General features: G+C 48.2%; 2 protein-coding genes across 4 annotated transcripts; both read right to left on the reverse strand.

The window, feature by feature from the left end:
* Window positions 1-1,099: 1,099 nt before the first annotated feature.
* Window positions 1,100-23,309, reverse strand: ube4b (ubiquitination factor E4B, UFD2 homolog). Of its 3 annotated transcripts, none has more exons than XM_084479418.1 (29): window positions 22,998-23,309; window positions 21,710-21,929; window positions 20,918-21,053; window positions 20,549-20,636; window positions 19,163-19,307; window positions 18,745-18,970; window positions 18,082-18,543; window positions 17,341-17,397; window positions 16,272-16,425; window positions 15,608-15,708; window positions 15,071-15,185; window positions 14,871-14,954; window positions 13,595-13,651; window positions 12,759-12,875; window positions 10,826-10,924; window positions 10,620-10,733; window positions 10,208-10,406; window positions 8,639-8,777; window positions 8,184-8,283; window positions 7,771-7,898; window positions 7,439-7,537; window positions 7,023-7,258; window positions 6,483-6,609; window positions 5,909-6,053; window positions 4,944-5,078; window positions 4,148-4,339; window positions 3,536-3,710; window positions 1,940-2,086; window positions 1,100-1,502 (listed from the first exon to the last, which is right to left on the reverse strand). In XM_084479418.1, the coding sequence occupies exons 1-29, from the start codon at window positions 23,019-23,021 to the stop codon at window positions 1,438-1,440; spliced, it is 4,086 nt and encodes a 1,361-aa protein (XP_084335544.1). In that variant the 5' UTR covers window positions 23,022-23,309; the 3' UTR covers window positions 1,100-1,437. The 3 variants fall into 3 exon arrangements, with proteins under 3 accessions (XP_084335544.1, XP_084335543.1, XP_084335545.1); XM_084479417.1 differs by having other exon boundaries at window positions 17,341-17,445; XM_084479419.1 differs by lacking the exons at window positions 17,341-17,397; window positions 18,082-18,543.
* A 1,549-nt stretch (window positions 23,310-24,858) lies between these two features.
* Window positions 24,859-27,680, reverse strand: rbp7a (retinol binding protein 7a, cellular; the record flags this gene model as incomplete). Its single annotated transcript, XM_084479746.1, has 4 exons — window positions 24,859-24,995; window positions 25,127-25,228; window positions 25,410-25,588; window positions 27,611-27,680. 4 exons carry the CDS (start codon window positions 27,678-27,680, stop codon window positions 24,909-24,911), a joined length of 438 nt encoding a protein of 145 aa, XP_084335872.1. The 3' UTR covers window positions 24,859-24,908.
* Between the last annotated feature and the right edge of the window lie 256 nt (window positions 27,681-27,936).

Below are 27,936 nucleotides of genomic sequence, written 5' to 3' on the forward strand. Positions count from 1 at the left end.
CGCCCATCATAGCGGTCCCCTCCGCCGGATCTCCACTGCGTAAGACGCTTTTTTCCGTTATTTTCCAGTGGAAATTGAAAAAGGAAGTCCTGTATCTGCACACAAGCGAAACAGAATTGATAGACTGCCTTGATTTACCGAAGAGATTACGTCAACTCCTTCTACGCAACCGCGACTGACAGCTCGGTCGACCAATCACCGGAGAGATGCGTGTGAGTAATGCGTCTCTCAACCAATCGCGTTGGTCCAGGCCATTTTTTTTGACGTCGTGACGCCATACTGCAGGATTTCTCCCCACCGCTCCCTGTAGCCTCACCGCGCCACTGGGCCTTCAGAGGCTGGGCTCCGGGTCACCGGAGAGGCCGCCGCCTGGTGGAACCCCAGCGAACTGCCTCCTCACCCCGGAGGACGATTTGATTCATTCTGAAACTGCGATGTTATGCATAGCATGCTTTTCTCATGGCGATCCATCAATAGATTAGGGATTCCCACAAATATTCAGTCATATAAAAATAGATTTGATTGTGTAGTGGTAAATTACCACGTACAAAGCAGCTTCCAACTGCAGGAAAAAAAAAAAAACATCACAAAGAAGGCTTCAAATGACCTAGAAAGTGAGGATATAGAATACACATGCATCTGTATGGTGCAATATCATTACCGTTTGTAGTCCTAGCTTCCTATGCGAAGACATTATTTTCTTTGTTTAAAACTAACAGGGGAAACTGACAACAATGATTCAAACAATACATTTCCACGTCTCTCTGGGAAAGCAGGCAGGACCATCATTGGCCCTATAAGGATCTGGAATTCAAATGAGGAGAAGTAAATCCACCCCAAGTTTACTCAAGGACTGGGACCTGTCAAAATGGAGGCCCGAGCGAGAACCACAGAGAACGCTCTGGTTCACCACTCAAACTCCAGAGATAAAAAAACCCTTTCCTGTGTAGAGCTACAGCCTGCACACCCTGCCGTGTGCGTCTGACTGCACGTGTCGGGCACGTGTTCTGTGTGCGCACGTGAACACACCTCCCTGTTGGACCGCGCATCACCCCGCAGACCTCCACGCATGCAAAACACACAAAGGCCCAAACAGAAACCCTTTTAAAAGTTGTAACTTTATTATGCTTTGTTATTTTTGAGGACCTTCAAATAAGGGTCTGAGACAAAAAAAAAAATAAAGAGAAAGAAAAAGAAATAAGAATGCAGGTAAAATCAAAAAACTTTTTTTTTAATGTCCAGAATGTTTTGTTGTCGTTGCTGTGGTTACAGTGGTGACTATGACTTCAGTCGGATGACGTCCCCTTGGTGGTGATACGAAGGGGGAGCAGCGGTTTGTGTGTGTGTGTGTGTGTATGTGTGTGTGTGTGTGGGGGGGTGGGGGGGGAGAGGGAGAAGGGGAGGTTTGATTGACAGGGAAATGGTTGCAGGAGGTTATTAGAGCAGCCGGCCTCCCTGCTTCTCCCTCATCCAGGCCTGGATCCTCTCCTTCAGCTCTGGGACTGGAGGGGGAGACGCACAGCAAAGCGTCAGTGGGGAGGATCTCACTCTACATTCTGAACTCTAAAGCAATGACACCGGCAGCAAAAGGACTCCTTGCACTTTGTCACTTTTCCCACTTCTACCATCCATCCATACCCACACACACACACATATATAATAACTACTATATCAAATGTGGATGGTGCTAGCTAGTGTTATCTACCCTCAAGTCATTTGGTAGACTTTTCTATCCAAGGCGACTTACAGGGAATTTAAATACAATTCCCTGGTAGTAATTAGGAGCAGATTGGTCCCTGCCATCTTGCTCAAGGTGGACGGTGTATATTGGGGGTCGACCCCAGAAACATTTAATCTGCTAATTAAAACAAATGTATTAAATGTATTTATTTATAGATTTTTTTTGGGTGAGCCAATGAGGGCGAGGCGTGGCAGTCACCTGACTCCAGCATGCTCTCTGTGAGCGGCTGCCTGTTGAAGGGGTCGGTGGGCGAGTTGAGGAGGTGGCGCAGGATGATGGAGCGGTCCATGATGTTCCCAGAGGGCAGGATCACCGGGTCGCTCATCAGGGTGTCCATCAGAGGGTCTGGGGTGGGAGGACAGACACACAGTCGGGAGGAGAGCCACACAGTCAGTAGGACACACAGTCAGTAGGACACACACAGTCAGTAGGACACACACACACACACACACACACACAGTCAGTAGAATACACAGTCAGTAGGACAGACACACAGTCAGTCCTCTAAATGTCTCTAATATCCGATTCCTGCCGATGTAAAGAACTCTGAATAACCTTTGTGTTTGAATGGCGGCATAGAAATAAACCCTGGTAGCAATTAGGGACGCTGCCTTTTCGCGCACTTCAAATTTTCGCTATTTAAATTTTTTCGACTTTTTTATCAAGAAGAGACTGGACCACCGAATCTAGCTGCTGGGTTTGTTACACAAACATGGTTCCATACTTATTTACAATATTGTGTTTTTCATTGTTGTATCGACATTGGAGTATTTATCAATGAAGAACAGTGGAAGGTCATATTAAGGTGTTAAACAGAAGTGTTTAAATCCAGCATGGTAATTCCTAGTCTTTTTAGGTCATTAAAATGATCAATAGTTATCGATATCGATCAATATGATCAAGTTATATCGTGATATGTCTTAAGTCTGTCTCAGCCATAGCGCCCAGGCCTACTCCACACCCAGACCGATAGTGTGCGTCACAAACACAAGCACAGATATTAATCTCCTTCAGGACCCCCCCGTCCTGCAGACACCAGACAAATCAAATTGGTTTGTCTGAGGCACTGAAGCCCAACGCAACGTGCACGCACGCCCGCCCCACGCGCACGTTTAAGCAACTCACACATCTCAATCAGCGTCTCGTAACCTCTTTACAGCGACAGGGGTACGAGCTCGCCCATCAAAGCCCCCGCCGTAAGAACGTCCGCAATAAAAAAAAAACACGCGGTTTAATGGGAATACATCGGAAATGTCACAAGGTCGCCGCGCCGGACTCGTGTGCTGCTGCAGGGTTAAAAATAAGAGCTGGCCCAGGAGTTTCCTGCACGCCACAGAAACCGGACCCCGGGGGCCGGGGTCGGTCCGGCGCAGTGCGACGGGGCGGGGGGGGGCGGGCCGGTGTGGCCCGCTATCAAAGGCGGGCGGTCCCCCCCCTAGATAGTCCAGATTATATTAGGTCTGGCGGTTATGGGATAGCCGCGCTCCAGGCTGAGCCGACATGTCCTCGGTGAGCTGCAGATGTCCAGGAACATAACTGACATTCTGCCACTGTGGGGGGGGGGCGCCGATCCGGTTTCCACGTGTATATACAGGCTTGGTTTGGGATCAGAGCCGGTTTGTCTTCCACGAGGCCGGCTTGTAGGGGGGGTTTCACAGCTATCGTTGTGAAGGAATGTCGGGCCGAGTTGTTCACTGGACAATCGCAAGTTTCGCAGTTTGATCGGCCCTCCCAGACGTGTGCGGACGGAAAGTGCTGCTCGAGACCCCCCCCCCCCCCGACAGACAGACGCACCTTTGAACTCGTCGGGAGCGTCGCTGTAGTCCATCTCCGACTGGGAGTTCTTGGCCACGATCTCCTCCACCTTCTCCGACAGCAGCTTGAACTTCTCGATGGCGATGGTGGACTTGATGCCGGCCTTCTTCATCTTGGAGATGACCTCCTCGAAGAGCTCGCGGCTGTATGAGCGCTGCGGAGGGGAAAGCACCGGACCTCGTGGTTAGAACCGCTCTGGGACCCGAGCTCGGGGGGTTGTTTCAGTGCAGTGGTGCCGCTCTAAAATGAGTCGTACACTAAATGGACGTTTGGTCAGTTTTGTGAACTTGACGTTAAATTGGGTGGAATGGCCGTCTGGATGATTTACCAATCCTGATATTTTTGTCAAGACTTTCATGATTTCATGATTCATAATCAGGAACACCAGAAATCTATTAAGTTACTTTGAGTCAGCATCCAAATATCATAACCTTTTCGTAGTGTGGACCGCATTAAATACACCCTTGATTACACTTCATCTGTCTCTTGGGTGTACTCTTCACAGAGTAAACCCTGGCGGTAGTTCCCACTTCAATGTTGACGTGCCGGAGTGTGACGTGGCGGAGTGTGACGCGCTGGCGGGTTCCTCACCTGGTCGTCAGCGATGGCCTTGGCGAAGCGGGCGCAGTCGAGCTGCAGGTAGATGTCTGTGAGCTGGTCCAGCAGCTTCTTGGGCTCGAAGCCGTACTTCTCGGGGTTCTCCACCTTCAGGTCGCGGCACTTGGGCCCGCAGAGCTGCTGCAGGTTGAAGTTGAGCATGGCGGCGAGGCGCGGCCCCAGCTCCTGAGGCGGGGCGCGAGGGGGGGGGGGGGGGGGGGGGGACAGAACGAGGCCATTAGAGGAAGCCTCGCTGAACCATGTAGGGACATACAGAATCATTGCAACAAACCGTAACATTTAAAAAGGCTGATTTCGATTTTAATGAGCTAAAGCTCTAACACACTAGGGGCAAACATAAGTCATGTTTATTTCATGACTTTATACATGCAGTGCGTGCTGATCGCCTACAGGGGGCACTGAACCACGATGAAACGAAGCTGGGTGACCAAATCCTAAAATTAAGTTACATTAGGTGTGAAAATTATGTTTTAATTAATCAGTTTTCCAATTGTGGGTCACGACCCATAAGTGGGGGCCAGTATGGGTCCAAGTGAGTAACGGAGTAACAATTGAATTTTTTCTCTCCCTCATGTGTATTAGCAGCATGTGTGCCATCATTAGTGTGTGTGTGTGTGTGTGTGTGTGTGTGTGTGTGTGTGTGTGTGTGTGTGTGTGTGTGTGTGTGTGTGTGTGTGTGTGTGTGTGTGTGTGTGTGTGTGTGTGTGTGTGTGTGTGTGTGTGTGTGTGGGGTGTGAGTGAGTGAGTGTGCGTGTGCGTGTGTACTCACAGGTCTGAGGAAGGGCTTCTGGACCTGCTTGGTGAGGATGTGGAACATGTCCACGGTCTCTGTGGCCAGGGCCAGGTAGGAGCGGGACACCCTCTCGTCCTGGGTCAGCTGGGACTGCCGGGTCTGCTGCTGCTCCTGGGGGGGGGGGGGGGGGGGGGGGGGAGAGACACTCCAGCTTCAACATCAGACCACGACCCCCACCTTCTCACACCATCTGAGAGATGCGCAGATCACCCCCCTCTACCCCCATCCCACGCCTTCGCCGCTTTTGACTTCCCCCCCAGTACGACAAGACGGGCCTGTGTCCAGCGCCTTAACGGCTGCATATGACCGGGTGGCTGCTTGCCTGTACTGGTTAACCCCCCCCCCCCCCCCCCCTCCGTTGCAGGTTTTGTGTTCTCATGTTGTGACTATGTGCTTATGTGCTGAGGTGTTTTTTTTCCTGTTCCCATACTGTACTCCCCCTGGAGTATAGTCTGGGGGTTGCCTTTTTTCTCCTCCCTCTCCTTATGTCTTGCTGTATTTTTCTCTCACCCTGTCTTCCGGTCCTGTCTACCCCATGTGTGTTGTGTTTATGTGTTGGACTGGTCGATGGCCCACTTTCGTTGTGCATGCAAGTGTACAGTGACCGGGTTTATTGTTATCAATAAAGGTTTGTTTGAATTTGAATTTGAATTGAATTTGAATCTTCTCACACTCAGAGGTTATTACAGGGTTTTTGTGTTGCCGTCAAGTTTCAAGTCCTAATATTTCATACAAGCAGAAACTTTTATTTACATTGCTCCTGGATGCCTACATGAAGGGGGTGGACATGGAGGGGGAATCGAACCCGGCGACCATCATCACTACACCAACAGGGATCCCCGTGTTGTCCTAGACCCATCTAAGTGAACCTAAAAGGGTGACGTGATGGTGACTGCACTGGTGGACCGAGGACTGGTTGTAATGAGAGCCCCCCCACTGACCCTGGGCAGCTGGTCCCACTGCTCCTTGTTCTTCATCTCCTCCTGCACCTCGTGGATGCGCTTCAGGGACTCCAGGCTCTCGTCCAGCAGGAAGGTGGTGTCGTTGATCAGCATGTTGATGTAGCGCACAAACTGCTTCCCGGAGCTGCAAGGGGTGAGACGTGAGGGGTTCATTTGAGACTTAAAGTCGGTTCGCCAGTGCTTTTATCCAAAGCACCCTGCGGTGAATTCAGATGCAGGTCATCAAGGAGCAGGATGAGGTAAGGAATCTTGCTGAAGATGCCTCAAGAAGGACATGGATAAAGGAGATTTTGATTATGTGTTCAAAGTTCTAAATCTGACCACTCCAATGCATTACTTTGGACATTCAGATTTGATAGAAAATCGAATAACAATTACACGTATACTTAATCAGCCAAACTCCAGGGATAATTTCAGACTCAGTACAACTTAAGAAACACAGACATAAAAAAGCCATCTCCAAAATGCTCTGTCAATCCTGGGTTGAACTACATTCATGTAACGCATTACACTAACTAGGGCGGTATCTCATGTGACGGCGACCCCAGCTTACTTGAACTCCTCCAGGAAGGTTCCGTGGTGGCCCGCGTTCTGCCACAGGCTCTTGAAGATGGTGCTGATGTGGTAACGAATGGTGAACTTGTCGTAGAACTCGCTGGTGGCGCCCGTGTGCTCCACATCTAGGAGGAGGAGGAGGAAGAAGAGACTTTAAACATAGTGTGTGTTTACCGGTTCACATGGACGGTTGCTCAAAGGCCAAGGAAGCACCTCTTCATCACCATAACCAATCACCTTGGACAGTTGGAGGAGTTTGTTATTTTACAGGAACAGGTTAGGGCATTCCATTTCCCGTACTTATTTAAAATTGGAATTGATGGCGGCTCTATGCCGCTGGAAGAACGCCCGACGGCCTCTGGCTCTTAGCCAATACTCTGCCGTAAACTCCACTAGACTGCTTGAGTTTGGTAAAAGAATCAGTGGTGCTCTGGATATGAATCATTTAACATCATCATGGTCGTCGTCGTGAGAGTTCCCCCAAGGACACGTTGTCGTCGGTCGGACTACGCTCGGGTGCTTTCCATTGGCTCCTCACCGGTGTAGAACTTCATGAGGGCGGGCACCAGCTGCTTGACGGCCAGCGGGTGGTTCTCCATCATCTCGAAGAAGCGCTGTGTGCGCGGCTGCACCGCCGGGTTGGTGACGAACAGCACCTCCACCAGCTTGGCGATCAGGTAGGGGTTCCTGATGTAGTTCTGGCTGCAGATGAACACCACCAGGAAGGTGACCACGTCCTGCACGCAGGGCTCGTACAGCACCTGGGGAGAATACCTGGAGAGAGGGATTCATGTTAGGAGGCTTTACAACCAGTCTCTGTCGAGCACCGTTAGGTTCCTACAATAGACCTTTTGTGCTTTGTGCAATGTAAACATACGTTTCCCAAGCCAACAAAGCCCATTGAATGAAAGAACGAATAACTGGTGAGCGTGAGGCCACTTGTTGGGAACTTACTGCACGACGAAGAGCAGGAACTCGGCCACGTCTTCGATGTAGAACTCTGGCAGCGCCGCGAAGCTCTTGGGGATGTCTGGGTTCAGCGGCAGGCTCATGCTGCGTTCAAGACAAATTATTAGGTTAGGAAATCGAAACGACCGGTAACGTTGCGTGATATAGATACATAGCTCTAGATCTAGATCTATTTATATATATTTAAGCAGGCAAAAGGTCCCCGCAGACTGATAACACAAGTGATCGGTTAAGTAACAAATGATTGTAGAGTGTGAGGATGGATGAGGGGAGGAGGGTCTTGGTGAAATGCTTTCCCCAGCTGCGGTGGGACTCACTGGGGATAAGCAGGGTCCACCATGCGTAGGATGAGCTGGATGACGGTGCTGTAGAACTGAAGACATCTACGCAGCAGGTTCTCATCCAGGAGACCGGCGTCCGCGCAGGCCTTGGCCCGCACTAGTTTCTGATGAGACAAACACACACACACACACACACACACATAATCAGACAGACACACACGCCATCAGACAGACACACACACCATCAGACGAACACAAACGCCAGCAGACACACGGCATCATTGGACCGTTCAAACCACTGCCTTCATCAGTTTTGACTCAAAGGTCAGAGCAACAACTAACCACAATAGCTTCAAATATCAATGAGTCAACCGATTCGTCCGCCTAAATGAAGCATCCCGGCTTGGGTTTGAGCGTTACCCGGGGAGGCGAGGCGTCAGAGGACCCACCTTGAGCTGTGTTTTGCACCTCTTCAGCATCTCTCTGTGTCTACTGGCCAGGGGGGAGTCCTTCCATTGGCTCTCGCTGTTCTTCAGCTCCTCCACGGTCCTAGCAGAGACACAACAGAGTCAACACACCATCTGACACGCACCCGCTACGGGCACGCTACCCTGCGCTCATCATCAACAATCCATGTCTTGTGTGTGAGCGTCTGTGTGTGTGTGTGTACAAGAGTGTGTGTATCAGTGTCTGTCTGTCTGTCTGTCTGTCTGTCTGTGTGTATCGATGTGTGTTTGTGGGTGTGTCAGTGTAAACTGGTGCATCAGTATGCGTTTGTATCTATCAATGTGTACATCAGTGTGTGTATATCGATGTGTGTTTGTACATGTGTGTATATCAATATGTGTTTGTGTGCATCAGTGTGTGTTTGTGTGTGTGTATCAGTGTGTGTGTGTGTGTGTACCTGTTGAGCTCGCGGATGGCCCTGAGGCGGCGTATGTAGCGCCTGCAGGCGGGCAGGATGGAGAGGTGGTGGGTGTGCAGCGTCAGGAAGAAGCACTCCGTGGGGAACTTGGGCTCAGAGAACGCAGAGGGGTCGTCTTCTGTGGACAGGAGGACCCCCCACACACTTTAGAGGACCACAGGCAATGTAGAGGCTCCATATACTATGTGATCTGATGAAGGCCTTGGTAGGCCGAAAGGTTATCACCAATTAAAACATTCTTAACTCGGAACTCGGAGTGTGCGGCACCATCTTTTTCTTACTTTGGATTTACACACCGGCAGCCAGCACCTGTTTTTTGGTGTGTGTTACACGTCTCCTTCATAAGGCTACATATACCCCCCCCCCCCCACACACACACACAGACACAGACACAGACACACACTCCACTGAACGGACCCGCCAAGAAGATCCATCAAATGGAAGACATTCACAGGGAAGGGGCCGCCCACAACACTCAAAGCTATTTGACAGTGGATATGATTAAAAATGCATCAGTGTTTACTAAATAAAATACCATTGACCTTGACCTAAGGCACAGGGGTGTGGTACAACATTACTCCAAACAGTCTCAATAGTCTCTTCGCTCCTAAAACGGTGTGAAAAAGGTGAAAGAGAGAGTAAAGAGATTGATGGGATAAAAGCAGCACGTTTCATCTGAGATAAATGGTCCACCGCAGTTGGGGGGGGGGGGGGGGGGGGGGGGGCAAAGACACTGATAAACACACACGAATATAAAAGATAAAAGGAATGACTAGAAGTTCAACACGTTACAAATAATGAAACAAATCACGCAACATTTAATAAAACTTCTAATCTAGGTGAATGTCCGCCTTTGTCTTTAAGAGGAACTTTGGGTGACCCCATCACAACCAGCGCAGATGACAGATGCATTAAGGCCGATCCCAGTGGCCACATTCCCAGGTTTGAGGACGGGAGGAGGCCTGCTGGCCTAGTTTAAATAGCCGCGAAGGCGAGGATGCAGAGACGAAACACACACACACAAGCAACAAGCAAGGTGACACGCAGCACATGGAGCTCCACACACACACACACACACACACACACACACACACACACACACACACACACACACACACACACACACACACACACACACACACACACACACACACACACACACACACACACACACACACACACAGATTGAATCCCATGATCAGCACGTTAACCCCAGGCAGGACTCCGAACACAAACTGATTATGCGTGCAGATTAAGACACTAGGTGTGGACGGGCTCTTGAGGCAATTCAGGAGCGCTCACACAACTCGAAGCGGTTATGCAGTAGAGCGTTTTGGGGGGGGGGGGGGGGGGGGCGAGGGGCGGGGGGGGTGAATTAGCCAGAGTGTGTAGATAAGCGTTGATGACAGCGTGGATGTTGAGGAAGCGCGGCTAGCCAGCTCGTCTCAGGAGATCATTTTCCCTTTAGTACGGCTGTGACATGGATGTCTCGAGATGTGCGGTGGAGCTGGAGGAGGGGTGGGGGGGGGGGGGGGGGGGGGTACTCACGCAGGCCGGCCAGCCAGCTCTTCAGCTCCTCCATGGTGGCCTTGAGGCGCGTCTCCTCGGGGCTGACCACCAGGCGGCAGCGCGGGTGGAAGATGTAGAAGGGGTCCACCGTCTCCAGCTTGATCTTCATGCTCAGCTGCTGCACCACCCACAGGAAGTTCAGCATCAGGCCGTCCGTGGACACCAGCTTGTCGTCCGTCTGGGGGTCGGGCGGAAGACGGGTACACCACATCAACACCCGGGGACGGATTTCCATAACGACCCGGGGATGGTATCACGCTCAAATGTTACCATGGCAACGATTGAGGGCTCTGTATCATGGCAGAGGCTGACAGGTAAACAGGTTCCTTTGCAGGCGGAGTGGGCGGAGTTGAAAGCTAGCCCAACAAAGCGAGCCCGGCGCTCGTCTCACCTGCATCTGAGCCTTCTTCACATTCGATTTGACCAGCGCTGCCATGTAGTTGAGCGCCGACTCCCTGGTCTCCCCGTTCAACAAGATGTTGTGGAGGATTTTGAACAGGTCGCCCTGAAGGACCACAGGAGACCCGGTTAGGACCCGGGTGACACGATGCAGCAGTAGTGTGGATACAGACAGTACAGCAGTGTTGGGGTCCTTACCCGGGCGGACTCCAGGTAGTGCTGAAGGGACTGGCTGACCACCCGGGTGTTCTCCATGGTGATGGCCGGCCCAGAGAAGTACTTGTCCCCCACTTTGGACTGAGGGAGAAAAATACAAAAAGGTTACGAGATAGAAAATGAGGACTGAGTTTCTCTAGTTTTTGCAGTTTTTTGTCGTTTATATATAATCGGTTGAATTGAAATATATTTCTTAACTTTCACTGAAAGCATAGAAGGGCAAGACATAGTTAAATCTGAATTTCCATCCACTTGACGTATCTCCTTTATTCACTGTCAAGCCCAAAGCAGCCGCCAATGTTGGTACAGTTGCAGAATAATGTTTGGTAATTTTCAGACCCAACAGAGATTTGAATCCCACACAAAACAGGTGAAAAACTACTGCTAGTACGTTCACCCTCTGTGTGCTTTTCTCTGCACAAGAACAATGTGAAAAATTATAATACCTTTTTTTTGGAGTCACGCTTCAAATATGAACAGAAATGTGCAGTGTGTGCTTTGGGCTGTGCAACTTCAAACAGTCTGACGGTATATCACACATATTTGCAGTTTATTCACTCAACCGGCAGACCAGAAAGTCAGAGACTTCAGCAGATACCGCCGGTATGCGCAAAGTAAGGGTGTATAGTCTGGTATCCATCAATAGCTCCGAGACTCCTCTCCTTTGCAGTTTAGCGTTGTGTGCATCGAAGCAGTGACAATCCCTCAGACTTTAGGCCCGCTGTCGCCTCAGCTCTATTAAAGCAGACTTGGGAGGCAAACCCCTGATATTCAATTTCTGCTTGTTTCATACATCTGACTAAGTAGGTTTCAGCAGCTTAACTAAGCAGATCTGCCCTGTACCATCAACATCTTCTGCTTTGTCTCCACCGTCTCGAGTGGGGTATTTGAATAAGAACTAACAGAGAGATTTGCACATCGTCAGGATTGGTCTAGTGTTTATGGAACTTGACTCCAATACAGAAGGTTCTGGTTCCAAACCCTGTGTCCACAATATACCAGTAGGTAGACGACAGTACTTGGACAACAGATTTCCTCAACTCTCTTACCTGCTCCATATACAACATTTAAGGTCATACCAATTAGACCATTGCACATCACTTTTGATAAATGCCTAATTTAATTTGTGTCGGCTTATGTCTAGCTCTAGGGCTAGCAGGGGAGTGAGTTGCTGCCAGCCCAGAGGAGTGGGACCGGCCAACAAACGCCTGCCATTAGGTGTGTTTCAGATCACCTGCATTTGAGCACATGCATGCACGAGGCTTGAGAAGATCCGCCGGAACTAGTCAGAAACACGTCATGTTCCCACCACGTCAAGTCGGACACAGGTGCCCTTCTTGTAGTTCGAACAAGCATAGTTTGGGAGAGGGCACGCCTCTTTGAAAGGAGTTATGTCATTTCTCACACGGGAAATTCCACGTGGTAATTCCAACCAACTAGGGCAACGTTTTGATATGTTGAGGGGAGTGTCTTATGTCCGCATTTATTTGAGACCATATGCACAGAAAAGCAGACGGAGGGAGCTCCCGTGAGTTTTTAAAGCCATGTGACATGTCGCATAGGGAAGTTATCACCAGCATTTCTGACGTTTTTATCCCAGAATGCATTATGTTATGCGAGGCAACGCATGCTTGATCTGAAACTCGCCCATTCACTTTGTATCGGGCGCGTGGGGCGAGGGACTGTGGGATGGCTGGGATGAGACAAAAGCCGAACTTCAGTTCACTTTATGCAAATGAGCATGACGTGCAGTGGGCGTTCAGCGATGTCGATCGATTTTCAGTGAGAACTGGCAGACCAAATTCCTGGTTTTAACCATTTCCCCCACAACGTGGTCAACTCCCACAAGCCACTAGAGAGGTTACGGGGGCCACGCGCCGTCAACCTGCGTCGGGCGGGGCCGAGCGGGACTCACGTCGTCCTCGGCGAAGACCGACAGGCTGAAGAAGGTCCCGATGTAGGACAGCCTCTGGAGCTCTCTGCCACAGCCCGGGCTCAGTGGGGGGGGGCACCACAGGGGCAGCGACGTCATCTGGACACACACACACACACACACATTTATGACTGTGGGCAGGATAGTCTAGTGGTTAGGGAGGTAAAAGTCATCAAAATGTTCCCCCATGACCACACCCTACCTGTAGGTATCCTTGCCTGACTGCTACCAGCGGTTTGAAGACACGTGATTAAAAATCAGTGCAAGCTGCTTTTGGATTAAAGGGTCTTATAAGTGGCTACATGTTCATGGAAGTCAACCAGATGGCGGGTGGATACTGAAGGTAGTCTAAACTGGAGATTGCTCCAGGCAGTGTAGGGGTCTTATAGCGCCGTGTCAGCACGTAACCACAACTGTAGAAACAGATTTCACTGATACAGGAGATGTTATCAGGCTAAATAAAGCACCGTGCAGATGGGGGGGGACTGCGTTATGCCTGCAGTGAGCCAGGGGTATGAGACTAGAATAAAACGGGTAAAGTGCTCTGTGCTGCAGTCAGAATAGACCTGCTCACATCCAGCTGAGATTTGTGATTAATCACGGCTACCACGGGACATTTGTTCTCCTGCACAAGACAATGGGAACGGTGGGACAAATGAGACAAGGCAATTAACATTGTGGCTATCGGTCTTCCCTCAGAATAGATTGATGCATTTTATTTTTGGGTGCAATGTGCACGTCTTGGCGTGAGAGAAACACTGTCGGTTCTTTGATTTCTTGAAATAGGAAGCAAACAAATTGGAATACTATATACTCACCAAATTGCACACAGGATGAGTCTTTCCAAACTTGATTTCACAGAGCTCGGCTAATGCCTGGAGAGAGTGGACATGCAAGTGTTACAAAATGGAGCCGGAGTGACATCACTCTGAGGGAGGAAGCATTGCAGCAGGTAGCAGATTGACCCAAAAGGAGCTGCAAGACTGTCAACCCCTCATGTTAGGCAACTTAACTAAATGTCTACTGAATGCTACAGCTACTACTACTACTAGTGTCCAGCTGTTAAATAGGTCAGAGGTCACTATTTTTATATCTACTATAATTTTGATTGTGTGCTTTGACTGTCCTCAGCCCCACTTGGACATTACTTTTGAGCAAATTCTCTGCTACAAAATGGCTGCAAACGAATGTGAATTAGTTATGCAGAGAAACTTCAGTAGCAAAGCTGAAGGTGGCTGCCCCTAACCAAATCCTATATAGCACACACACCTGAAAAAATGCTCCAGATTATTTTCCTAAGGCTTTTGAAGTAGAAAGAGATTCATCCTCACACCCAAGGTGACAAGCAGCACATGGAGCGCGCACACACACACACACACACACACACACACACACACACACACACACACACACACACACCCACCCCCACCCCCACCCCCCCCCCCCCCCCCCCCCTCCTATCTGCCAAGAGGACAGGCTGTCTGCCTGGGTGCCAAGCAGCATTTAGAAAGCCACATTAGACGATGCTTCCTCTGTGACGTAACCACATGAAGGCTTATCTTCTGCATTGGTTCATAGGGCCAGGACTGCAGTACCAACAGATATAGAACTGCAGATATTCCACGGCTAAAGCAAACAGATCTACTACTAGATTCAGAGATGAATACAAAGTGCCTGTTAATAAATAGTTGCATATTGCACAATGAAAGAATAACTTATGACCAAGAGTTAATTTTAGAGTTAAAGTTAAACGTTGATACATTTGAGTTCAGCATTAACCAGCATAGATTTGTAATCTAGGCTGTACTGCAATCAATACAAAACAAATAAATCACATGCTGGTATGTTTGCTCGATAAAAAAAGATTTTAGGACTAATAATATAACATAAGTAAAACAAAAACAAAACTACAAATGTAACAAATCTAGTTTGAGCATTACAGTATTCATTATTGTTGTATCATAATTAATGCCTCGATTATTGGGTTGTATTATTTATTGATTTACAAGTCGGCCAGGGTCGAATCAGCGGCCTGGGTGTAAACCCTTACGTCCCTCCACCAATCAGAGAGAGCCACGACAGAGCCATCCTTACCATGAGGGGGAATTTGAAGTTGTCGCTGTCAAAAGAGCATTCTTTGACTGCCAGGGCCAGCCCATGTAGGATGGGGATAAATATCTAGAACAAGAAGCGTAAACATCAGTTAGAGAACCAGGACCATGGTTTTACATGTGTTACAGTTGTGTGTCCTAAGGTAAGCAGTCCAGAGGCTCCCTCTGTTGTCCCCGGCCCACCTGTCTGAAGACCTCCTCCTCCTGGTGAGTCATGCGCACCAGCTCCTGGATGAACCCGTACGGAAGGTTCCGGCACAGCATGTAAGGGACCAGCAGGGACTCTTGGAGAGGACTCCTACGCAGGACCAAAACACCTCAGACATGGAGGGAGGGGTGGGGGGGGGGGGGGGGCGAGAGAGAGAGCGAGGCAGGCTGTGTTAATATATCAACTGGTGTGTGTGTGTGTGTGTGTGTGTGTGTGTGTGTGTGTGTGTGTGTGTGTGTGTGTGTGTGTGTGTGTGTGTGTGTGTGTGTGTGTGTGTGTGTGTGTGTGTGTTGTGGAGGCAGAGGGTGATTGAGTCGTTGCCATGGAGACTAGGCTGGGATGACAAGAGAGAAAGGGGACAGAATGTTCCCAGTGGAGACGAGGGGCGCATAAAGCAGCAGAGAACAGTGTCCGGGGGGTGGGGGGGGTTCGGGGTGGGGGCTGGGTGGGGGGGGGGGGGGGGGGGCTGGTGGCTGGGGGGGGGGGGGCGGGGGCTGGTGGGTTAGACAGACCTGGGCTGGGTCAGGGAGCCTTGCAGTACCAGGGTGGCGTGAGAAATACATTGGGAGCGTATGTTGCTCAGAAGCTGGCTGACGCTGGGATGGCTGCATATCTGAGACATGGAAGAGACAGACAGAGACAGACAGAGACAGACAGAGAGAGAGAGACACAGAGAGATCAATTAATATGACAGTGGAGCTCAAGTAGTTATGAAAGTTGTGATAGACAGTAATTATTACACTATACATATTTTTTGGGGGGTCAAATAGGGTCAAGTGTTTATAATCCCCCGTTAAAAGACCATCGCCCTGTTAATATACTGTATATAGACAATGTACATGAATGCTGTCCTGTTGGGGACACAGTCCAGTAGAAGGGGCTTAAAGAGACTGCATCTCTCCAATCAGTCACAACCATACACAACAAATTTAAATACTAAGTATGCATTCTTCTCCATGTAAACCCTGGGTGATTGATTGAGGTCAATCTAGGAGATATATATTATAATTAATATTGATCTGGTTTATATTGATCTGGTCAATATCAATCAATAACGAGGATACAATGCGGGACTGCCTGGTGAACCGCGTTCACCAGGCAGACACGGACACAGTATTCAGTTCTCTCCATCAGCGAGTGGGTCATGGTCGGATGACACTGCAGCGCTCTGCCTACCTTGGGCGCCTTCTTCTCCTCTATGCCAACATTGTCAAAGCGCTCGATGAGGTAGTTCAGCATCTCCGTCTCCTTGCACACTTCGATGGTGAAGCGGTCGCTGGCTGCCTCGCAGGTCATGGCCCCCCCAGAGGCCCCTCCAGAGGCCCCCACACTGTCAGCGTCACGGAGAGCGGGGCCGAGGGGATCGGCATAAACAATAACAATGGGTTAGAACACACCCCCTTTAATAAAGGGCACACTGAGGTGAGTCACATTCAGGGTCAAACAAGCCAATCTCTTCCAGGGTCCCTGAAAGAAATAACAGTATTAGCCGGCAGCACAAAGGCGAATAAGCTTCAACCGGCTGGTAGAAGAAGTAAAACGTGTCACATCGTGTGCGCCATCGTGTGAGTCCAACCTACATTAATGGTTACTGGAAGCACGTTGTAAAAGCAGTGCCTTCTCTCTCACACCGACACTTCACAGGCTCATGTGTTGACAGAGGCTGTGGATGCTGTTAGTAGTCAGCTTTGAGAAAGGAAAAGCCCTCCTGTGCTTAACACCACACATCACACCTCAGGCTACGGTACACTGAGTCACGTTATGTCTCCGGTGTGGAGCCTGCGCTGCAGGACGCACATTCTTAGACATCCAACCAGAGAAGAATCACTTAAGATTTTAATATTTTGCTTTGCAGACAAGGCTTTAAGTAAATCTGTGATCTCCTGAAACCTTAAACCCTGGGGCATTCAATAATTTAAATCCCTTTAAATGTTAATCCCAGTGTGCACTTCTTTCACAACGTGTATTTTGTCCATTTCCATCAACTCGTTAGTGCTGCATTCAGGAAAGACAGAAAGTGTAGACACTAGATAAAACCCTGGATGATCAAACCAAGGTCGCGTAAGCAAGGTTGTCTGAGTCACGGATAACCTGCTTTCCTCTGCAAACCTTCAGCACTGCAGTGTTTGTAGACCACCGTTAGTCGTGAGCCAGCAGTGCAAACTAAAAGGGAAGGACGTGTGCGTGCGCACAGACACACAAACACACACACGCACAAAAACACACACGTGCTGCAGTGGTGTACCTGGACCCAAACTGAACCTGTGTAAAATCCTCCTCTTCCTCAGACTCTTCGTCACTGCTGTCCCGAGACATGTCAGAGAGTGCAAAGAAGAGGAAGGAGAGGGGGCTGCCCGAGAGCGGAGGAGGAGGACAGGACAGAGGAGGAGGAGGAGGATGAGGCCAGGACAGAGGGGGAGGAAGAGGAGCGATGCTTGAGAATGCATGAAGGAGACAGCGGGGAGAAGGTGATGAAAAACAGGAGGAGGACATGACAGCAGACATGATATCCACACATGCAAAAGGAGTAGAAATCAAAACAAAAGAAAGAAAGAATGCAAAATTTAATCAAAAAATGAATTGATACTAGTCACGTGCTGTGAATCATAATGTTGCCATTACATCACTCATGCCAAAATCACTTCAAAAACTCAGTCCCACCTAACCTAATTTATTCCAAATCAATGTCCACTCATGTTTATCCAATGAGGAAAAAAAGCAACTTAGTTATTATTTTGATTATACCTTTCCTAAAAGAAGTGCCAGCAAAAAAGTGTCTGCCTGATACGCCATTGCCACGACAAGTATTAGAGAAGAAATGAGTCAACATCAGATGCAAGCAGAGTTGTTTAAGATCCACATTTCCTCTGGTTGCTCGTAGGGTTTTAGTTGTAACTTCAACCAGGTGAGTGAAACGTTAGGTGATTGGTTAACGTCTGCCAGACAGGGGCACCACACGCGGTCGTACAAGAGGCCGGAGCGATACCTAGAGGCTGGGTTCCGGTCGGCTGCTCCTTGGGCCCTCAGCCAGGGGGAAGGGGGCCCCGGGCGCAGGGGCAGGGAGGAGGGGTGGGGACGGGCTCTGAGGGAGGGGAGGGACTGGGGGCTGGGCGGAGGCAGCGGAGCCGGGGTGTTGGGGGGCACGGTGAGGCCTGCGGGGCTGGGAGGAGCTCCGGGGAGGGGGGGGGCTCGCCTGAAGCCTGGGCTCGGCGGGGTGGGAACCGCCCAGGGCGAAGTGACCGAGTAGGGCCGGTACCGCTGGGAGATGGGTAGCGGGGCGGTGGGGGGGCCGAGAGTCAGCCGGGCGGTTGGCGGGGGGCTAGGAGGCACGATGAAGTGCAGGCCGGGGGGAGTTGCCGGGACGGCGGGGAAGGTAGGGCTGGTGACGGGTGGGGAGGTCATCCTGGCGGGGTTCAGAGCACTGGGGTGTGGACTACACCCGTACAGACTGTGGACAACGGGGGCAGAGGGTGATTGGCAGAAGAAGGAGAAACAGGACACATACAGCCAGGAAATCAAAGACCAAACATAACAGAGTGAATGAAGAGCATTGGAGATGTGGACACAGGAGAAGGCTGGCGGTCTCTTAAGAGTTCGACTGTGATCAACCAGATAGGGGCCGGCCGTGTCGTGTTGTAGAGGTACTTGCCTGGACAGAGAGCTGGCGCCGAAAGAGCCAGTGCAGGGGGCCATGGGACTGCTGCCCTGGCTAGAGGGGGGCACCAGCGTCAGGCGGTGGTCTGGGGATTTGGCAGCGGCGATGGGCTGAGAGCTGGCCGTCAGACTGGAGAAGGGGTTGTGGACGCGGGACTGGCTGGACATCAGGAGCGCCTCCATCAGGATCTGGCCAATCAGGTCTTTGAAGTCAGAGTACACTGCAGTGCGAGGGGACATGAGGAGGACAAGTCTTCATACAACTGTCATCTTTTGGACCCATTCACAGGACGGATGAACTATGCCGCTAGAGATATCCTACTAAATATCTAGAACACCCCCCCCACCCCAGATCCATTGATTTGGGAAAAAGCCAAAGCTCTTTGCAAAAGAGAGTGGACTCTGTGACCCACCGTCTTCAGGGCTCTGGTGGAACTCTGCGGCCAGAGAGGGGAGGTAGATGACATCGCGGTCCTGCTCCTTCCAGGACACACGGAGGATCCTACAGATGAGCTGCAGAGCCTGCTCTTCAGAGACATCTGAGTTGGCCGAGGACTCCTGGCGCAGACGGAAGGAAGAACCATGGAACATCAGAAGGCCTCCATCGTCAGTGTGACTACTAAGTGGGTGCTACACATTGGTGGTGGTTAGTGAGGTCCCCCCTTCACTGTAAAGCGCTTTGAGTGTCTAGAAAAGCGCTATATAAATTCAATTAATTATTATTAATTATTACTAGGCAACCCACTATGGTGGTCAGGGTTTTTCTTTAAACCACCCCACATGTACTTTATGTCTAATGCCGCGTTTCCACCGAAGGGTGCGGGTCGGTTCGGTGTGCGGCACGGTTCGCGTTTCCACCGCCAAAAGTGGGCGGGGTCCGGACTGAGCCGTGATGAGCCGTACTCATCTTGCAGTACCCCTCGGTACCATTGCAGTACTCCTCTGTACCATTGAGTCAATTTGATCCTAAGCAAGCTACCGATTTTGATACTTTTTGATTCTTGTCAATAAAGGAGCATTAGGAGGGTTTAGCATCTTGCTCAAAGATGGCTACGGTTAGATTGCAGACATTGGAATTCAAACCCAGAACCTTTCGTCTGGGAGCCAAACACCCTCGCCACTAGACCATCCTGCCCCACATTAAAGGGGATAGCAATCAGAAACTAAAAGCATCACTTCTAACTAGTGGAGTGTCATAACTGTAGCCATGTACAAAGTTAATATAAGCAATGAAACACCATGGTCTCCCGCTAGTACACAAATTCAAAAGATTGATGAGTCAATTACATAAAGGCTTCTCACTGGCTGAGCCAATTGGTTTTCAATAGGTCAAACCCCATGAAAGCTAATTGGCCAAACCACAGAGGAGCTTTTTCTTGCCAGCTACAGAGCCAGAACGTTTTGTGCACCAGACTCCCATGTCCGTATTTAGGAAAGACAACCTTGGAAAGCGCTAATGACATCACGACTGAGGCAGCAGCGAAATTAACAGCAGATAATGAGAATTCCCAATGTAATGTCAGACCCACAGGCCAGTTGACTCATTTGTTTGTTACTCTTTAAAACCATATAAAAAAAACACAAATTAAAAACACAGCAGCAACAATGGAAAGTCCCCAAAGTGCCTTTCAGAAAATACAAAGGCTATTTGTTTCTTGTGATCTGTGCATGTCCCCGCCACAGCGATGTGAAGAAGCCTTTGACAAGCTTAAAGTGGGCCAAGCAGAGACGAGACACCAAGTCACAGAAATACAGCATTGAAGGGGGGGGGGGGGGGGGGGAGGGTCTGTTGGGTTTACCTTCTCAGCCAGGTTCCTCTTCTCCCTGCGGTCGCTCTCGTCCACCTCCATGTTCTCGATGCCCGAGTCCACGTCCACCTGGGACATGCTGGGGGACAGAGAGCTGGCGTTAGGTCTGCGTCCTTCACCGTGGTTTGGCACGCCTGCTCTCTACACACCATACTATCTAATCCTCTTTTTTTTATTTCTTTGAGTAAATTAAAATCAATTCAGTAGTAAATAGAATATAAATGTTCCTAAACCTATGCAAACATGTTTTGCCTTCAGGAAGCATCGATGCAATTGTGTACTATCCTGCATGTTCTTCATCAGACCTCCCACATAGCTGCAAGAACAAGGCGCTTTTTCGCTGTGAGGAGAAATTGTCACCTCTTTTCACAGGAGGCGGTGTCGATGTCCATGCTCTGGGAACGGGACAGGCTTTGGGACTGAGTCTCCAGGCTATTGGAGGGTGAGCTGGAGAGAGAACTCACTCCTTCACTGCTCTGACTCCCATAGACTACCCCTGGAAGGAAGAAAATACAATACATCAAGCCGCACCAAAGCAAAATGACACTTTGCATATTAAAAAAAAAAAAAAAAAAGTTTACACACAAATAAGCTTTGTGGAAACTTGGAAGACTCAATACACACCCAATACACAAATTGAAAAAAATCTAAAATAAACAGATAAACCTTAATAAAAAAATACCAAAGAGGGGGAAAGAAAAACTGTAAACATTATAATGGTCTTATCTAGTTATTCATTATAAATCTGTGTCTCATAAAAAACAGCATTTATGAGCAGCTATAAAAATAGGTCATTATACAACAGAGCCATTACACACAGTTTAATTACATTCATGGGTCAGATGTTTCTAGAGCTCTGTATGTCTGTTTCCTAGAATGCAAAAGGCCCTTTACTGAATGCCAAATTGTGACGAACTGTCGCTGGCTAGCACAATGCACAGCCACAGCTGGTATTGTCACCAGCAGTTGACATGACACCGTTTTTAACCCATCAATTCTAGATCGATGTTGGGGCAATCTCAGCTTTTGCAGTATAAATAATCAATACTATCACCAGTGAAAATGAATTAGTTGCAACGTTCTATTAATATCCCGAAAAAATAAGCCAACTGTAATTTGAGCTCCATTTCAACATGTTGTTTGTGTCCATACCAGAAGCCCCCATGGGGGATGTGGCCGGAGTGCCACTGTGGACATTGAGCCCCAGGGCCTGAGAGGCGGCTGGGGGCAGGGGCTGGGATGTGGCTCCTGAGGGTCCAGGTAGGGGCCCCGGTGGGGTTTCTCTTTGTGGGGATGTCAGGGGTGTGCTGAGAGGAGTGCTAGGCTGAGAGGTCGGTCCTCCAGCAAGTCTGGCCAGTCGCCTTCTGCGGATCTGGACATAAATCCATTGCACAACAGAGTCAGTAGGTTTAACGTAAGAAGTGAAGGGCCGATAACATGTATAACATGAATGGCCTACAAATTATAGGATACATTATAATAGAATGCACAGTAGTTCACACAAGGTGCGCTACTCCTAGAGCAAGTGACAAGCGGTTGTTTCATCTCTCCATATTCCTGGAAAACCTTAAAAAATAAATGTGTTTTTTTACTAATCTTGTTCATAGCCAGTTTTTTAGTAAGAACGAGGTTATAAAGCATACACTGAAAACAAAGTGGGGGAGGGGGGTTGTTAGCCCACTTCGGGGACAAAAACATCTAGAAGGTATGCTATCAAATACATTGATCATTTGGTATAATCGGCCAATACTACGGTGTTCCTCTAAATGGCAGTATAATAATAGTAATAATAATAATAATATCAATAAACCTGGCTCTTTCAGTATTATGAGGTCAATAAGAGGATCGACCACAGAGCCGGTTGCACAATGGTGGCCGTCTCTGCTTTTATGCTGAGTCGCCTCACAAGCTACTCTCAGGCTAACGAGAATCAGACTATAATATGAGCCAGAGGCCAGAGGCAGGGGAGGCCGACCGCAGGGATGGGCAGAACACAACATAATGAATGGATGAGGACTCCATACATGTCTGGGTGTATACGTGTGTGTACGTATGTCCCCTTAACCCGCAGCCCCACAGTGAACGTTAGCGGATCTAACAGAGAGCAACACATCTGTACACCGACACACACACACACACACACACACACACACACACACACACACACGCGCGCACCACCCGTCCCCCTGAGAAACCCCCCCAGAGATTCACCTACAACAATACAGCTGTCAATCAGAACACAACATTAGAGCTGTCACTCGGAACTCAACATTAGAGCTGTCACTCAGAACTCAACCTCACAGGTCGGGTCGTAGCGGCTGGTCGGCTAGCTGCCGTTAGCTCCCCCAGCTAACCGACGGGACACCGCTGCCGAACCCGATCCCTTCTCTCTGTCCCGTAAACAGTCGTGGGGAGAACAGAGTCCCCGGTTTTAACTCACCTCATCGGCACTGAGCTCCTCCATGGTTCCTTTGTGAAGCTTGTTCTTTATATTCTCTTGAGCCGTCTTGACGTGCCAGCCAGAGCCAGCTAGCAGCTAGCCGTTTCTACAACCACAGCATAGTCTAACTCGTTAAACAAAGAAGTGTCAGTCTGGATTGTCTCTAAGGTAAAAGTTATAAAACCGAGGCTGTGTAGATGGGTAGAGGCGGTTTACCCAAAATATATTTTGTTCAAGGGTATTCCGCTAAGAATGAAACAAATAGAAAAGTGGCTACTAGCTAGCTGTTATACGTCAAAATACAGGAGCGGCCATTTTGGTTTGGTGTGTCACGTGACGCACGGACGCGTCGTTTATCACCGCGCGTCCGGCTCATGATGAACGCCACTGCCCCTATATATAATATATATATATAGAGAGAGAGAGGGGGGGGGGAGGGAGAGAGAGACAAGGTCGGGTCTTAAGACTGTTTTTTATTATGTTTTGGACATCAATAAATATACATTTATATTAAAACACATTTACAAAAAACACTGGCAAAAAAAAACAACGAATGGAAGTCTGACACCGCTGGACACAATCATTAAGGAGGTTAAAATGGTCTTTCATTGTTTCTCAATACATATGACCAAAGCCCTGTAATGCTCGCCCCCACCAGAGAACAAGTCTCCACCCAGGATTACCTCGAAAATAACAAATAGCGCACCGATGGAAGGACAGATTGCTCTGCCCATCTGGCACACTCCTCAACTAACCAGGGAGATATATACCGATATATATCTCTATATATCTCTCGATCTAGCATTGTAACTACTAACAGCACTTGTTCTTATTGAGGGGTTCTCTTATGACGACAGCAATGTATAGTCGGTTCACTTACTGTCGACCCAAGAACTTGATTATTTACTTTTATAATCTATCATTATTATAATACATTTGTATTCTTGTAGTTAAGCGTCCATGTTTTTCTGACTTCTCCGTTTCCCATTCAGACTTTCCTCCAACCGTTAACAAACGCAGCATAACACCGTAGTGTTTGTGATGTTCTCTGCCTGTGTAGCAAATGAGTCATGTGATCGGATCGGCGTATAGATTTGGCTACTCGCCGATACCCGATACTGCATTTTAGGCAGTATCAAAGGGATAATATCGGAACAATTTGAATAAAGATATCCCCTCTTCTACAGGCTTCGAGACGCTGGTGCCCGCCCCCGCCGGGTACACCTCCATCTGCTCCATGAGGTGATAATTCACCCCTACGACCTCCACCCTGCCCGGACAAGGAGGTAGACAGGTTCCACCCCCTCGTTCAAATCTATCTCCACCTCCCTGCCCGCCCTGACCTCCCCCCTGACCACTCACGTGTCCACTCCCCTGGCCTCCCCCCTGTCCTCACCCTTAGGGTTAGGGCGAAGATTAAAAGTTTTAATCGTGATTAATCGCATAGAAGCCAATTGGTGAATTAACTCGCGATTAATCACTTTTTTTTGTTTTATTGACTCACTCAGTTTGTGTTGAATGTGAAACTTACGGAACACCACAGATTTTGAAATTGTAAACAGGTAGTTAATTTGTGCAATTGAAATCAGGCAGTCACTTGCTGCAAGTGTAATTAAATGTTAAGTAAGTGGAACTAAAAACAAAAATTATTTGAATTATATGAATGTTGACATTCTGTGGGCAAAACCTTTTAAAATCTAAGTAAATAACAGTGTCCAAGATGACCTGGATAAAAAAGACAGGGGGAAAACTGATACAACATTGCCATCTAGTGCCAATAAATATACCACACCAAAAATATATTGTAAAGCAACAGCCGTACAGCTTCTCTCAAGGATGTCAATTTGACCTTCCTCTGCATATTGAGTAGCCTAGTATAATATACACCAGGTGTATTGATTTATTCTTTCTTCAGGAATTGGACTTGCAGACATCGTCCTTCTCGCTTTCTTTCTTCCTAAAAACTTGCTTGCAGACCTGTCCTTCACAAAACAGCTCCTTCAGAGTCAGAAAGAGAGAGAGAGAGAGAGTTTAAATGCTATTCAACACTTTGATTAAGATAGATTTAAGATGTTTTGTATATTTAGCCCAAACTACCACTTGCTTAATGTCTTTTTTATATAGCCTACCAAATGAAGCTTGCCATCTTCGATCCAGTGTGCCCATCCACGGTTCTGCTTCTGTCCAATCTGCTCACACACCAGCTTCTCCCCCTCCCACCTCACCAAAGACTGCAGGGACCGAAAGGATGAGAGATGACCAATCCAATCCATTCACCCAACTGAAGACCGTGAAGTAGGTTGCAATGAAAAGCCGACACATTAAGTCAACCAAATGCAACGATAGTTAACGCTCCTTTGACTGCTATTCTAATGTCACCAGAATCTCAAAATCAATGGTCATGTCATATACCTTAAGACGTTGGTTATCAAGTCCTTTGGTGACCTCGTCAAACTGGTGTCCCACCGTGAAGGAGCAGGTGTAGTTCTTCAAGATACTTATGGTCTTGATGCAGAACACGCCCCCCCTCTCCTCGATCACCTTCTTGTGCTTCAGCTTGATGGCCGCCTTCCTCAGCCCAGGACTGATGCCTGATGGGCGGGACATGTGCACACATGTTCATTCCAAAGCTATTATTGCAGAGTCTCAAGGAAATAAAACAACTTGCGCTGCTGCCAATGTAATTACCTGCTAATCAACACTGATCAGTACTTCAGTGCATACCAGACAGTGTTGTGCACAGTGGCGGACCTACCATTAAGGCGGAGTAGGCGATTGCCTTAGGCCCCCAACCAGTAGGGGGGCCCCCAACCAACCAATTTTTATTTTTATTTTATTAATTTTTTTAAGTACACAAACAGAGACGAAGCAAGACGAGTCTAAACGCGAAAAAATAAAATAAAGGGTTAGGAAAAGGGTTATTTTTGGGACCTTGGTTTTGGAGGAAATAAAACTTAACCTTTTTGTCCATAATCCCAAACCTGGCTGTTGTCGTCAACTTTCTCTCCCCCATCATCCAGCCGTTCACAGGCCGCCTTTCACACTTCCCCTTTAAACCTTGGGGGGGTTGTACGTCCGCTGGTCGTTGGTGGGGGGGGGGTTGTACGTCCGCTGGTTGTTGGCTGGGGGGGGGAACTGCGCTGATAAAGGGTGCTCCGCCTCCGATGCAGAATAACAACGGTGGACCTGTTCGTAATTCATTTATATATTTTGAAAATTGTAATGTAATCCTTTCAACCTTAATTTTGGGCCCCCCCCCCCAGGTACTTGGTGCCCCCCCAGGCACTTGGTGCCCTACGCAGAGTGCGTGTTCCGCGGAGCGCTGGCACTGCCCTGCATACACTTCTTTACTCCAAAATGAAGATGGAAAACAGAACACACAAAGTGTAGCAGTACACAAACTAATAGTCACGATGGAACCAACAGAGAATAAGGTTTCAGATAACACATGTCTTTGCCAAAATGCCAGCATTGTTTATTCTTTTTTTTAAGATCAAATCAATATCAGTATAACAGCAAGACAAGTAGTTAGGGTAAACCCCCACAAACATATAGGCCTACTTAGCAAAACATCACAAACAGCCATATACTTAGCAAATATTGCAAAGAGGAATAATTGACTTTGTATGTGTGAGGTTGCAATTGGCATTGCACTTGAGATTGAACATTTCAAACAAAGCTATATCTATATATATATATATATATATATAAGAAATATATATAATATATATAAATATATATAAAAATATATATAAGAAAAAGAGAGAGAGAAAAAAAAGATTGATTGTTCTCCACATCACATGCTTCTGACACAGAGTCCTACTTATTGACGTCTTCGCACATGTCTTCACCTAGCGCCACTTCACAGCTAGCTGCAGCTCCTGTAGCGGCATGTTCAACGCTTTGGACGTTGTTGTTCCTGTCTGTATCCCCAACAATAGCCGTTAAAAAGTGTGTCATCTTTGGCAGCGTTGCCAAATACTTATCTGCGTCTTTTTCGCTTTTTTCGTTTATTTGAGCCACTTGGGTAACTTTATTTCCTAACCCTTTTCCTAACCCTTTATTTTATGTTTTCGTGTCTTGTCTTGCTTCGTCTCTGTTTGTGTACTTAAAAAAAAAAAAAAATTGGAGGTTGGTTGGGGGCCCCCCTACTGGTTGGGGGCCTAAGGCATTCGCCTACTCCGCCTTAATGGTAGGTCCACCACTGCCTGCTATAGGACTATGTATAGAGGCCCACTCTACATAGAGCCTTGTCTGTCATTTAAATCCAGAGATCATTTGCTTTCATGTCGTCCGACACAACATCTTGTTATATTTATCTAAACTTAGAAATCTGATATAATAAGAAGATAATAAAATAAGAATACAAATATCAGTGGAATATCAGCAATATGTGGTCTATACATCGATAAATGTAGCAAATAAAGCAAATAGAAATAACAAGTGTTATAATGCCCCTTCTGAACAGCTCTTCCTCAGTCTACATGTGTCTCTTTGAGATAGCGGTTAACGTTAAAAATCTCATTTTAATATGTGCATGTGATTCTTTTAAACCTGTATTTGTGGATTCATCGGGCATGAAGGACCACTGTAAAAAGATCCAAAGCACTCACCCAGAGCCACCATGTATCCGTCAAAGTTGACATTGCTGACCATGTCCCAGGTTCCACAGAGCCCAGACATTTTGGATCAGGCCAGAAACTCCCAGCTGCTGGAGATTGTGTGGGAAAGTCAACCTCAGACGGGCTGAACGACACCTGTGAGGAGGAAGAAGAGAATCACACAAACGGCTACCTTAAAAAAAAAGAAAGGTGTGATTGGATGGAGGTGTGTCCGACCTTTCATTGGTCGTCAAGCGAGGACAAGTGTACAGTGAAAAGAATGAAGGCGTTTGACGGTTTGACTTCGGTTGGTTGGTCATCCAGACGTGTTAGACAGG

The sequence above is a fragment of the Micromesistius poutassou genome (genome assembly GCF_964030765.1).
Source record: "Micromesistius poutassou genome assembly, chromosome: 15".
Classification (NCBI taxonomy): Eukaryota; Metazoa; Chordata; class Actinopteri; order Gadiformes; family Gadidae; genus Micromesistius; species Micromesistius poutassou.

What these genes read in the sequence shown, in the direction of transcription:
- ube4b (XM_084479417.1), bottom strand. Translation starts at nt 23,021, where the DNA reads ATGGAGGAGCTCAGTGCCGATGAG. An exon ending in GGCGCCAGCTCTCTGTCCAG is followed by an intron (nt 18,544 to 18,744) that starts GCAAGTACCTCT and finishes CGTTGTCCACAG; the next exon opens with TCTGTACGGGTGTAGTCCAC. An exon ending in GACCGGAACCCAGCCTCTAG is followed by an intron (nt 17,446 to 18,081) that starts GTATCGCTCCGG and finishes GCTCTCGGGCAG; the next exon opens with CCCCCTCTCCTTCCTCTTCT.